The following is a 14459-nucleotide window of genomic DNA, read 5'->3' on the forward strand; positions in this document are numbered from 1 at the left end:
GATAAAACTTTCCATTATGTGATGAACCAACATTTGCTGTTTTTTTAGATGGAAACATTTACCCAAAACAATATTTCACATTTACCTCTTGATGTTGCTGAAGCCTTTCAATAGCGTTCCTTTCACGACTAATCAGACCATCTGACTTCATCTGGTAGGTCTTCTCAAGCTCTTGTCGAAGATCTGACATTTCTTTTCTAGATTTCTCTTTCTCTTCTAGTCGAATTTTGGCAATCTCAAGGTCTTTAAAATATTGTAACTGGCAAAAATAAGGCATAAACAAAATATTTGAAAGGGGAAAAGAGAGAAGAGACCACAAACAGCATATAGCTAAAAGTAGTAGTCAAATACCTCCATTTTTTTGGCGAACAGATTACAAGAAAGCACGTCTCGCCACAGATTTTCAAATTACAGTGAAAGTTTGCAGGAAAAAAAACCCACAAAAAATACAAAGAGTTTATTAGACCAATGCACATACCGCATTAGTTTAGTCACAAATATTCTCCTAAAATAATTACACAGCTTTAGAGGAAAACTTTTTTTTTTTTCATTTTATTGAGGTTTTTAGCAATTATAATTAAACACAAAACAATACCCTTGAAGAACACACAGCATGTATATGTTCACAGGAGAGAAAGGTTCATACAGAAGTATTTAGATAATAGTACAGTGGGAGATCCGCATCCTTACCGTGGATGATACAACCTATCCAATATTGCGAACGAGTCCAACAGAGTGATGTAAACAAGTACCGGTTAGATATTTAAGCCTCAGGAAGGAAAAAGAAATATAACGGGGGAAGAAGGAACAAGACATAATGACATAATAAAATCATATCAGACAATGCCAATGTTGCAGTGCGGATCCATGCCCGCCCATAATGATCCCCAGTGGTTATGACACAGAGCGCCCCGTCGGTCTCCTTTGATTACTGCTCACTCCATCTCCTCTGGATGAAGCATTAGGTAAGGACGAAGTGGGTGCCAAGTATTTTTAGGTCTGGATAAGGGTGGCTGTAGTGTAGCATATGTATCACTAGTGGTTTCATCGTATATCAAATCTCGTATCCAGACCTTAACTCTGGGGACCGTGGGTGAACACCAGTGTTTAGAGACCTGCCTCTTGGCAAGAAGCAGGGCAATGGCAATAAATCGTCGAACCTCAGTGCCCAGAGGCTTAACGTATCCCAACAAAGCGAGTAGTGGGGAGGGGTGTAAGTCGGTGTCAGTCATTCGGGCATGGTACCGGAAAACCTCCTGCCAGTACCCTAGTATGGGCGCGCAACTTCACGCCAAGTGGGTGCGCCCAGTTTGTTCCGTTGCACACCTAGGGCAACCATGAGGCTTGGTAGGGTCCTTCCTAGCAATCAATTTTTACCAGAAATATAGCGGGTCTGGTCGCAGCAAAAAGTCCATGTCGCACAAGTTACTTACCTTCGGTAACAATATATCTGTAAGAAACAGTAGTTGGTGTTAGATTCCTTACCTTAGAATATCCCCAGGCGTCAGACTGGATCCGGGAAGTTTTGCCTAGCAGTACCCTTGCGCGTCGGTAGGCATCATCTGCAGCTCCGTGTCAGTCGTCGGCGTCGTGATCGCCTGGATGACGTCGTCGGAGTACTTAGACGCCGCCCTCACGCGCCGACGTCAGTTCTATATATAGCTTTCCGTGCCAGGAACGCAGAGCCATGATAGAAACCGACACTGGTGCCATGTGGAAAAGTGTGGCTCAATGATTAGAGCAGCAGACCCTGATGCAGAGGTCGGGTCTTGGGCTCAAAATTCCACGGACCTGATCATTCTCACCTCGGTGCCTATTCCAATCATGGAGTCCCACTCTGCAACTCTGGGCAATAGCTTGCTTAATCTCCACAACGGCCCCCACAACGCTAAGGATGCCTGGCCTCCACCTTGGGGGTGCCCAGGAGTGGACGCCTCACAGGGAAAGCCAGGATGGGTTCCACAGCGGTATTCGTACAAGCGCCTTGAGACCCTTGCGGGTGAGTAGTGCGCTATACAAGTATCAATTTACAATTTACATGAAACTAGGGCCCTCAAAGGGAGATACCTTAACCCTAGATATCGGTTCGCAGAACGGGGAGGATGGGTTGGGCAGTAAGGATTCCAACACTAACGTTTCTTACAGATATATCGTTACCGAAGGTAAGTAACTTGTGCATCTGAAAGAAGCAGGTTAGTGTTAGATTCCTTACCTTAGAATAGAAACCCCAGAATACCAACCCTGGTGGTGGGTCTGCGAACCAAAATCACACCAGAAAGTCCTGGAGAACGGAACGGCCGAAAAAGCCATCTCTCCCGACTTGGCTGTCCAGGCAGTAGTGTCTAGCAAACGTGTGCAGCGAGGCCCACGTAGCTGCCTCACAGATGTCCTGCAAGGCGACTCCCCGGCCCAGGGCAGAAGTAGCCACCGTGGCCCGAGTGGAATGGGCTCTCAGCCCAACAAGAGGCTCCTTTTTCGCCAAGGAGTAACAGACCTTGTTGCACAATACGACCCACCGAGAGATGGTCCGCTTGTGCACCGCCCGTCCCTTCTTAGCGCCCACGTAACCAACAAAGACCTGGTCATCCACCCGGAACTGGCGTGTGCGGTCTAGATAGAACGAAAGTGCACGTTTTGGGTCCAGACGGTGCAGCCTCTCTTCCTCCTTTGAGGGACGCGGAGGCGGAAAGAAGGTGGGCAAGGTGATGGACTGCCCGATATGAAAGGCTGTAACCACCTTGGGCAGGAAAGAAGGACGAGTTCCCAAGACAACTTTGTCAGGATGGACAGAGAGGAAAGGCGGTTTAGAAGATAGAGCCTGGAGCTCACTCCCTCTCCTGGCAGAGGTGATGGCAACCAGGAATGCAGTCTTAAGAGTCAAAAGACGGAGAGGGCAATTGTGAAGCGGCTCCAAAGGAGCGCACATCAAATAGGTCAGAACAAGGTTCAAGTCCCACTGAGGCATCACGAAAAGAACAGGAGGAAACGTGTGTGATGCCTTTCAAGAATCTATTTACAACAGGGGACTTGAAAAGAGAAGGCTGATCAGGAAGCCTCAAGAAGGCTGAAATGGCAAAGGTAGCCTTTGATAGTGCCCAGAGCAGAGCCCTGCTGGGCAAGAGAAAGAAGAAAGAGGAGAACCTCTGAAAGGGGGCAGAGAGTGGATCCACAGCCTTTGGCTGTGCACCATGCCACAAATTTGTTCCACCTGCAGGCGTATACCGATTTTGTGGAGGGATGCCTGGCTGCCAGAATCACATCACAGACTTCAGGAGGGAAGTCAAATGGCCTCAACTGTCGCCGCTCAATCTCCATGCATGTAGGTGGAGACTGGACAGGTTCAGGTGGAGGACTGTCCCCTGCTGCTGCGACAGAAGGTCCTCCCGAAGAGGCAGACAAATCGGGGGATCGACTGATATGCTGAGTAGCTTGGGATACCAATACCTTCGTGCTCAGTCCGGAGCCACAAGGATGACTTGGACCCGGTCGCACCGGATCATCTTCAGCACTCTGGGCAGAAGTGGTATAGGCGGAAAGGCGTACAACAGACCGCAGCTCCACTGGCAACTAAAAGCGTCTCCGAGCGAGTGCCGCCTTGGAAACTCCAATGCGCATAACTGATGACATTGCGCATTCTCTTCGGTGGCGAATAGATCTAACCAAGGCTCTCCCCACTGCTGAAAGAGACCTTGCGCCACGTCCGAGTTCAGATGCCATTCGTGATCCATCATGCACCGTGCCCGAGTTCAGCCACCCTGGCGTTCAGGGAACCTGCCAGGTGTTGAACCACCAGGGTGATGCCCTAGTGTTCCAGCCATTGCCAGAGGCGCAGAGCTTCCTGACAAAGGGTCCACGACCCCACCCCGCCCTGCTTGTTGCAGTACCACATGGCAGTGGTGTTGTCCGTGAACACCTGCACTTCACTGCCCCGGACAGAGGGAAGGAATGCCTTCAGTGCAAGACGGATCACCCGCAGCTCCAGAAGGTTGATGTGGAGCTGGGACTCCGCCGGAAACCAGAGGCATCTGATCTCCGCCTCTCCCATGTGTTCCCCCCAGCCCAGGAGGGACGCATCGGTCGCTACTACGTGCTCCGGTTGGGGTAGGGAGAGGGATCTGCCGCTGACCCAATAGCGGTCCGTGAGCCACCACTGCAACTGTCTCGCAGTGCCTTCCGAGATCCGGACGTGGTCGGACAGGTTGCCCTGATGCTGGGCCCACTGAAACTTCAGGTCCCACTGCAGAGCCCGCATACGCCACCGGGCTTGATGCACCAGAAGGATGCAGGAGGCAAAACAATAGTTGATGGACAGAATGCACAATAATGTCATACATTCACCCCAGTACAGAGATCTGGGCCTAAATCCATCGTTTTTTGCACTCCACACCACCCCAGTTCAGACATGGCCATATCTAAATCAGCCTTGACCCTGTGCCTCATGGGAACAGTCCAGCCCGAACTGCCAAGCCATGTCTTTCCTGGACCGGAATCAAGCATCCTAGGACCGGTTTCTGGCTATCAGCCGTCTTCAGACAGAATAGCTTGACTCCAGTGGTGTGGAGAGCATGTGACTCACGTCTGAGCATACCCATCCCACTCGGGGTGACAAATACAAAACAACAGTTGATGGACAGAATGCAGAACAATGTCATACATTCACCCCAGTACAGAGATCTGGGCCTAAATCCATCGTTTTTTTGCACTCCACACCACCCCAGTTCAGACATGGCCATATGCAAATCAGCCTTGACCCTATGCCTCATGGGAACAGTCCAGCCCGAACTGCCAAGCCATGTCTTTCCTGGACCGGAATCAAGCATCCTAGGACCGGTTTCTGGCTATCAGCCGTCTTTAGCCAGGATAGCTTAACTCCAGTGGTGTGGAGAGCATGGGACTCACGTCTGAGCATACCCATCCCACTCGGGGTGATAAATGCAAAACAACAGTTGATGGACAGAATGCAGAACAATGTCATACATTCACCAGGAGGCCATCAGCCCCAGAAGCCGCAGCGTCAACCTGACCGAGACACGGGATAAAGGCTAAAAGATCGGAATCAGAGCCTGAATATCCCAAACTCGCTGTTCAGGAGGATAAACCCGAAACTGCGCTGAGTCCTGAACTGCTCCAATGAAGAGGAGCTTCTGAGAGGGGCACAGGTGTGACTTCGGCACATTGATGGAGAACCCCAGCAGGTGCAGGAGGTCGGCCGTAGTCTGGAGGTGGCCGACGACTGTCTGGGGCGAGCCCGCCTTCAACAACCAGTCGTTGAGATAGAGGAAGACTGGAACCCCTGATCTGCACAGATGAGCTGCGACCACCGCCATCACATTCGTGCACACCCATGGGTAAGGCCAAAGGGGAGCACGGTAAACTGAAAATGCTTGTGGCCTACCGTGAACCGCAGGTAACGCTGGTGGGCCGGCAGGACGGGGTTATGGAAATATGAGTCCTGAAAGTCCAACGCTACCATCCAGTCTCCATGGTCCAGGGCAGCTAGGACCGGAGCTAAAGTCAGCATCTTTAACTTCTCCTTCCGGAGGAAGCCGTTGACGCTCCGGAGGTCCAAGATAGGGCGTAGGCCTCCTTTGCCCTTCTTGGGTACCAGAAAGTAGTGGGAGTAGCAACCACGTCCTACTTCTGGCTCAGGAACGCGCTCGATGTCCCCCTTGGCCAAGAGGGCCCTAACTTCCTCCTTTAGAAGTTGCAAGTGATCCCCCGACATGCGGTGGCACTGCAGTGGAATGGCTGGAGGGGTCACCTCAAAGGGGAGGGAGTAGCCCTTTCAGACGATTTGCAGCACCCACATGTCTGAAGTGATGGTACACCAGTGGAGGAGGTGATGGCGGACCCTGCCCCCACTGGTGTGGTATGGGCCTGAAAGCTCGGACTAGGAAGGCTTTGAGGCAGATACTTGGGGAGTGGGTGTGGACTGACCCTGCCTAGTCCCCCGGCACTGCCATGAAGGTTGCCACATCCTCGACCGCCCTGAGGTTGTTTCTGCGGCCTGTGGCTGGCTGGACATGTGGGGCGCCCCTCCCGTGGCCACGAAAGTGGCGAAAAGCAGAGGTTTGCTGGCGCTGGCCCGACAGGCCCAGGGACTTGGCCGTAGCCCTGGAGTCCTTAAAATGCTCCAGCGCAATATCTGCTTTGTCGGCAAAAAGACGACGGCCACCAAAGAGCATGTCCATGAGCATGGACTGGGCATCCCCCGAAAAGTTGGCAGACCTCAGCCAGGCGTGGCGACGAATCGCCACCGTTGTGGAAATCGCTCTGCCCAGCGAGTCCGTGGCATCAAGTCCACACCTGATCGAGTACCATGCTGTATCCCGCCCCTCCGCCAGAGCTTGGGTAAGACGTGGCCGAGCCTCCTTCGGACACTGTGGCAGCACGTCCGCAACCGTATCCCACAGCGAGTGGGTGTAACGGCCCAAAAGGCAAGCGGTGTTGACAGACCGCAGCCCCAAACTCAGAGAGGAGAACAGTTTCTTCCCAAACTGATTATACCTTTTAGATTCCCGATCCGGTGGGGCGGTCGGGAATGCGGTCTGGGTCTTTGAGGTCTGGATAACCAGACGCTAGGGGGTGGGTGGACAAAAAGCAAGGGTTCGCCGGGAGGTGGCGACGGGCCACGTTCCGATCCACAGGAAGGCCTGTAGAGGGCTTGAACCAAGTGCCCATTAGAATGTCGGTGAGGGCCTCGTTAAACTGAAGTAGAGGCTCCATAGAGCTTGCCTGCGGTTTGAGCACCTCAGTGAGGAGATTAGTCCTCACGGCCGTGACAGGGAGCTCAAGAGCCAAAGCCTTGGCTGCCCTGTTCAACACCACGCTGTAAGCAGCACCCTCCTCCGAAGCCACGGAGGGAGGAGGATGAATCCAGTGTCAGGCGAAGTGTCTAAACCACTGCCTCCCCCAAGTCATCTGCCCAGTCCTTACTCAATTGGCATTGCTGTGCCAGAGTGTTCTCAGACCCCTCCCTGTCCTCCCCTTCATCCGTGTCCTGATATTCCGGCAAAAATGACGGAGCCGGGTCATAGGTGAAGGCCTCAACCATCGACGTCGGGGACGGCGCCAGGCGGCGTCGGACCCGGAATGGGGCCTTAACCGGGGACGGTGTAGTCCGAAGACGGCGCCGGGAGCGACACCATGGGGGTCGGCGCCAGTGGAGGAGTTGTGAGGTCGACTGGCGTTGGCCCGGATCCAGGTCTGCATCCTGTGGGGCCCTGCGTCGTCGGGACCGGAGTCGACGACTGCGCCGAAGCACCCGACGGCACCTGGGACGGAGCCATCGGCCCGCTGTGGCCCCCAGTCGGGCCTGCGGGGCCCGAAAGCGCCACAACAGGCTTCGAAGGAGGGAAGTGAGTACTCATGGCCACGAGGAAATCACGTATCTCCTCCGTCGCATGCAACCCAGGGACCGGAGGGTGTGGGGCTGCAGGCGGCGCCTGCGGCTCTGGCAGAGCCGCGCGGGCGGTGTTGCCCGAACCCACGGCCGCGTCACGCGAGCGGCGGGGGAGTCAGAAGTCAATCAGTCGAGTCAATTCTTTTTGGAATGCCTCGACTTACCGGAGGACTTGAAGCCCAACGAGTTTGACGATGACTCGTCGAGCGATGACTGCGGCTCGGCGACCGGTCCTTCGACTTCCTCCTCGACGGGGACCTTGAGCGGTGCGGAGCCGACTGCCGGAACTCGAGCAGCTTGCGGGACCGCTCCCGCCTAGCCTTCGAGGGCGAGGCCCGGCAGTCGGGGCACAACCTGTCATCGTGGTCCGCCCGAGTCAGTAAAGGCACCGAAGGTGGGGGTCGGTCACCGACATCAAGCAGTGACAGGCCTCGCAAGGTTTGAAACCAGGCATCCCTATCGGCACCAGGAGTCGATGTCGACTCGAAAAAGATGATCAAAAGAGATCAAAAAGTTAGTCAAAAACTGACTAGAGTACTGCTCTTCCCGTATCTGCGCTTGCTGGCGCGGAAAAAAGAAGAACTGACGTCAGCATGCGAGGGCGGAGTCTAAGTACTCCAACGACGTCATCCCGGCGATCACGACGCTGACGACGGACGCGGAGCCCCAGACAACGCTTACCGACGAGCAGGGGTACTGCTACGCAAAACTTTCCGGATCCAGTCTGACGCCTGGGGATATTCTAAGCTAAGGAATCTAACACTAACCTGTTTCTTTCAGATTCATCCAATAGTGGGTGCCCTAAATCCCACTCCCACGCTGTGCGGGTTCCCCTCCCCACCGGTGGCCAGAGCGTCTGGGCCAAGCTACATAGGCGGGAGACCAGGTGAGCACCGTCTGCAGATGTAATGACAAGAGATAACGGCAAAAAGTCATGGGCTCAGCTGTGGACGATTGAAATACTGGGTACATGGTTGCTTGTTTTATGCAATAGGAATGTATCCGTAAAGGGCACATTTTCCTCCCTCGCTAGCTCTGTAGCTGCACACAAATGAGCATCATGGAATAGATCCCCTATGGTATGTAACCCATATTGAGCTATAGTGCTTTCATTTGATGTTTCCATGGTGGGAGATAACCATGGGTTGTCATGGAGTGGCAAGTGTAGGAGTAGAGGTGCCCTGCATTCAAATAATGACGCAGCCTCTCCCAAGCCCAATATGTAGTCTGAAGTGTCTGAATTTCCGTGGGTGTTCTGGAAAGGCCATGCGGAATAATGGCAGAAAGTGACCAGGGGGCAGATTGCGACCACGCAAGTTTTAGGTACTGCAATCTCGATGCCGGATGGTACCAATGATATTCATAGTGCGCCTGTGCCACTTAATAGTGTAAATAAAGGTCCAGAACACCATGTCCCCCACTCCCATAGTGCATCGTCAACGTCTTCCAGTTGATACGTGCCTGACCACCAGCCCAAACCAATCTGATGAGCGTACCACGAAGAGTATTGAAGAATTGAGAAGTGAGTGGGATAGGAATGTTAAGAAAGAGATATAAAAACCGGGGGAGTACAGCCATCTTTACAATGGCAATCCTACCAGCAATAGAGAGTGGGAGCTTGATCCATCTGTCTATTTGAGTCGCTTGTCGGTCAATAGCTGGACCATAGTTGAGGCAAATGACCCCTGATGCTGTGCGGTGTAAAAGGACACCCAAATAGTGAGGGGGCTCATCGCACAAGGGGAGGTCTGGGGTGAATTAGGCTGTAGCATCTGTTATTGGAAATATCTTGGACTTGTTCCAATTTATAACTAGCCCACAGAAAACCCCAACTGCACAATCTTGCAGACAAGAGGAGGAAGATTGACAGTGGGGTCCCTGACAAATAACAGAATATCATCTGCATACAATGAGGCCAGGAGGGGGCCACAATGGAATCTTAACCCGAGCTGTAGATGCTGCTCCTGTTGTCGCACAAGAGGATCAATAGCAATAATTAACAGCAACGGGGATAGGGGCATCCTTGTTTAATGCCCTGTGACAAGGCAAATTGAACAGTGAACTCGCCATTTACACGGAGCCGGGCCAATAGATCCGTATAAAGCAAGCGTATGAGATCAGAATATCCCTTAGGAATACCCAGCTTCCGCAGGGCTGCGTATAAGAAGGACCAGAAAATACACAGCAGAGGTGGAATTAAAAATGACTTCTATGTTGCATAAAAGATTCCAGTTAGGCCATCAGTACCAGGAGCACGAGTTCCATTAAGATAGTCAATGTTCTGTGACAATTCATCTGCTGTGATAAGAGACGTTCATAAATAGACACTGACAGTCCTCAAGCCAGACCATCACTACCTCCGCAATATGGTCAGCGAGTACTTCTTCCAAGGGGGGGAACGAGTGGCGTATAAACTAGAGTAATAGGAAAGAAGGGTGGCGGCTATATCAGCACTGAGCGTAAGTGATACGCCATCATCAAGTTGCAGCTGCGAAATGGAGGATTGATGCGGAGGGCGGAGGAGCCTGGCCAGTGTCTGGCCCGGTCTCTCACCCTCAGCGTACACTCTTGCACTTGCATATTTGCTAAAATAGTTAACTTCGCGAGCAACATGTTCCAGAAATTCAGCAAGAAGCTTTGCTCACTGGGGAAACATCACTTACAATGCAACTTTTACAACGCAGTGCCTTTACAACGCAACTTTTACAACACAAACCATTACAACGCATTGCGCTGGGGGGCGCTCTAGAATAGGGAATAGGTTTAATTTACTGTCCAACACCTTCCCTACTATCCACGGGGACTGGAGTTGGAATAGTAAATTAAACTATTCACTATCCAGCGCCCCAAAGCACTATGCGTTGTAATGGTATGCTTTGTAAAACCCGCGTTGTAAAAGCATGCAATGTAAAAGCTTGCGTTGTAATGTCGTACATCCGCTCACTGGTGTAATGAAGGGGGAGGATCTTCTGTTAGTGCACGCTCATCAAGATCTCGTAATACACCTTCTGTGGACTCAAGGGCTTGGCGGATAGATCGCAATACCCCGGCCTGTTTGGTGATACATATGCCCCATATATTTACACTTTGAAGGAGTCCCAGAGTGTCTCATAATGCGCTATGGATCCTGCCTTTAATTGAAAATATTAGATTATAGCATCTCTGACGTCATTTTGAAACACGCTATTGAATAGAGCTTCAGCTGGAAAACGCCAGGGTATAGATGAACATGTGACACTGGGGATAGAGAGAGTCAACAACGCGGGTGAATGGTCCAAGAGAGTAGGGGGGAGTTGTTCTACTGAGAGCATTGATCAGTAAGCTGGTGGATAGATACCAATGATCTATGCGGGACCAAGTCCTGTGGGGAGCTGAATAGAAAGAGAAACCTTTGTCTGAGGGATGAAGAGTGCGCCATGCATCTTTTAGTAGTGAGGAGTGCAACAAGGTATTAAGTGTCTGAAGAGTGTGTGGCTTGGTGACCTGTCCAGGGCCCGTCATATCAAGGGTGTGGGTCAATGTAAGATTAAAGTCACCTCCCATTATGATGGAATCAATAGAAAGTTTCGAAATACGTGTAGCGATAATAGCGAAAAATTCTAGTGTGTCTGTATTTGGTGCATAAATGTTGATTAGGAGTACATGCTCCACCCCAAGAGTACTGGCCAACAGTAGGCAGTGACCCTCCGGGGCCACTATCAATTTGTACGTCTGAAATGGTACTGTCTTGTGGATCAGTATGCATGTTCCCCTGGAATATGTGTGGTAGCTAGCAAAGAAGCGGTTGTCCCCCCAATTAGAGGCAAACCGATTGGTAGATTTGGGAGCATAAAGGTCTCTTGCAGTAACAACATCTGGACCATGTGTTGTGTAGGGTATGATAATACCTTCCTTCCCTTACGAGGGTTGGCAAGGCCTCTCAAGTTCCAGGACATACATTTCAACTCCATCACCTGAGGACTTTTAACCGTTGGTGTCATGTAGGCCAAGAATATAAGATTGGACATGTAGCGTTGTAAGGGCAAATGTCAATATGAACCACAATACTTTCATTCTCCTGTAGAAAACGATTATAAAACATAGAACGCATAACAACCCCTATCCCCCCCCCACCACCCACATAGGATAGTAACCCAACCAGTATCTAGTGAATCCCATTATATCCCCAATAAACAGTAGGAGATCTCCTTGGGGGAAGGTAATGCTTGAAGAGCCCACTGCCTCTGGGTGATCTACTGCTAGATAGAAGAAATGAAGTTATGCACAGCCAGCAAAAATTAAAATTCTGTGCAGTGGAGGCATGTCGTTGAATCAACTTCATGCACAGTAGGCGATCATGGCGTTCGGCAGCAGGCCCAACAGTGTTTACAGGTCAGCAGATGGAGGGTGCGAAGAGGCAGGCGCTTCTTGGCCGATCGGAGAGGGGGAGCTCGGTTTGTGAAGCTTCCAGAAATCCATCGGGTCAGCGGGTGTTTCAAAAATGTGAGATTTTCTGTGAAAAAGGAGAGTGATATGCCCTGATTGTGAATAGGTCCTTTTTCATGGGCTATACAAAGAGAAGCGTCGCGGTCATTGTAATTTAGCAGCCGGGATATAGTCAAACGTGGAGGAGCACCAGGAGCTGATTTCGGCGCCAGGGCTCTGTGCGCGCATTCAACTGCAAATGTTGTGGAGAAGGCATCCTTGCTGAACAAATCTACCAATAGACGTTCCACAAACCTACCCATAGGACCTGTGTTTGTTGTTTCAGCCACACCGGCTATGCAAATGTTGTTTCAGAGTGATCGAGCCTCGAGATCCTCTGCCTTGGCGGCTACCATCTTTAGAAGTCATTCGGTTTGTTCCAGTCTTTTATGGATAGTACGTTGGGCATCCTCAAATTCTGATATGCATTGTTCAGCAGCCTCTATACGGGTCTTGTGGCGTTAGATGCAGCCATGCATGTCATCCAGGAATACCGCCAGGGCATCAAATCTGGTGTAGATCGCTTTAAAGTCAGTTTGCAGTTCCGCCATAATTGCCGCAAATCTATCGGGTGGTGAAGGTTCCAACTGTAAATGACGAGAGGGGGTCTCCACGTGGTGGGCCGTCATTCCCCTTGCGTTGGGGCGTCTTATCGACATCAAAAAAGATTTGGCACTGTTTAGGGTCACTGCGCCCCATGATGAAGCAGGGGAAGAGCGTGCCTAAAAGAGCCGGGGAGGAGCGGGGCTTGTAGTACGTGAAAAACTGTATGATATATGGCACAGGTCAGGGTTCAGAAATATTGTACTAGCTGCTCAATCACGTCGATATATTGACCCAATTACCAAGCTGCCTGCTCATTGGGAGACGCATTTGGTAGCGCCACAAAGTCACCAGTATCACCATTTATAGCATCCTACCCAATAGGTCCCTGGTTTTCCGAGGCCTACGACCCCCAGCGTTGTATGAGGATAGCAAGACCACTTTGCTGGTGGGCGATATGCGGCACAATGGAAATCAGATATAGAAAAACAGTCTCTCGCCTATGCAAAGAGCAGCGTCTTCTGTTATAGGCACTTCAGTGCCAGATGCTGTCACCTGGGGGGAGGGGGGGATCAGCCAGCTCGTGCTTGGTGGAATAAGAAATGTGCAGAAGCCAAAACTGGGGGCGATGTACTCAACACTGCAGCCCTTCTGTGAAGTATTGCTCTCACTCGGAAACGCCATAGGCTTCTTCCTCATTTCCGCAGGCATACCGCCACTCCGGTCTCTCCATTTGTGGTGCAGCAGCTTAGCCAGCCAGAGACCCTGCCCTCAGGCTCACCCTCGGACCCTGAGGCTGCGGGCCTCCGAGGGCCGCGTAGATCCCGAGCAGCGAGGGCCGCCTCTCCTCCACCGCAGTGTTTAGCCCACCACTATGCGGCCCAGGATGTTCCACGGTCCGGAGGACATCTCCGTTCACCGTCTCCACGTCCGCAAGCCCACCACTATGCGGCCCAGGATGTTCCACGGTCCAGAGGACATCTCCGTTCACCGTCTCCACGTCCGCAACATTGATAGAGCGGATGGTCCGCGGCAGCTCCAGAGCTTCAGCATTAAGCTGCCAACTTGGCGCTCGGCTCGTCCACGCCCCAGCTTTAGAGGTAAAGTTAATTAATAAAACACTGAGACCTTATGTCGCTCTTATGTAACTCTTATTTCTGAACTTAAGTGCCATGTTTACTCTATTTAATGTCCACCCATTTGTGAAATCTATGTTCTTACGTATCCTCTCATTCAAACTTGTACATTTCCTCTGGCTTGTACTTCATGCAGACAAGCAATGCATAGGGGCGATCTTGGCACATCTAGGTTAGTTTAATTAGTGCAAACTCCACATATCTATTTATCCCAGCGATCAACATAGCTTCTCAATGTTTTGCTCATACCTTTTGGGACATTTCTGCCTGGAGCTGCTGCTCAATTTCTTTGCGATACACAGCTAGTTTTCCTTCCAAAGATTCAAATTTCTGACGATGGGGGTAAATTTCCGCGAACTGTTCATCAATTAGCTGCAGCTTTTCAACTGAAACATAAACAACGACAAATAACATACAAACAGATTAAACTGCAAAGCTATTCAAATACTTTCATTGTCAAGGAAATACGATATCATGACATAAGTACAAAAAAGCTACTGTCATCAATTTGGCCGGCACATTATAGGGGAAAATTACTTAGCTGAACCCTCAATGTTCCACTCAGTTTATTATTGTGATGTGAAAAATGACTTCCACTTTTATAGCCTGAAGTGGGCATACAGCAGTGCAGACGTAGCTTGTCAAATTAGTATGTGTGCATCTGGAGAGGACCATGAGTAAATTCTCACTTCAAGTACAGAAAGATGTAGGGTCTGCCAACACACCTCTAATTCTGCTATTGTGCAGCCCAACACATGCTATCCTTGTTAGAGGGTTCACACAAGTGACTCACATTCAGCACACAGAGACTAAGCATCACCATTGTGTGTTGTAGACAACCTTCTGCATGTGCCCTCTCACTACCATAATAATCATGAAGACAATAAAAGAAAGACTGTAGGGAGACATGTAAT

At 50.9% G+C, this 14459-nt stretch overlaps 1 protein-coding gene across 2 annotated transcripts in view; it reads right to left on the reverse strand.

The window, feature by feature from the left end:
- OFD1 (OFD1 centriole and centriolar satellite protein) overlaps positions 1-14459 on the reverse strand; it is a 718676-nt gene that overhangs the window by 598440 nt on the left and 105777 nt on the right. For both annotated transcript variants that reach the window (XM_086934564.1, XM_086934563.1), the window contains exons 7-8: positions 13795-13931; positions 86-259 (exon numbers count right to left, since the gene is read on the reverse strand). In XM_086934564.1, coding sequence (XP_086790690.1) covers positions 86-259; positions 13795-13931 — 311 coding nt within the window. The remainder of the gene's footprint in view (positions 1-85; positions 260-13794; positions 13932-14459) is intronic.

The sequence above is a fragment of the Lissotriton vulgaris genome, chromosome 8 (genome assembly GCF_964263255.1).
Source record: "Lissotriton vulgaris chromosome 8, aLisVul1.2, whole genome shotgun sequence".
Classification (NCBI taxonomy): domain Eukaryota; kingdom Metazoa; phylum Chordata; class Amphibia; order Caudata; family Salamandridae; genus Lissotriton; species Lissotriton vulgaris.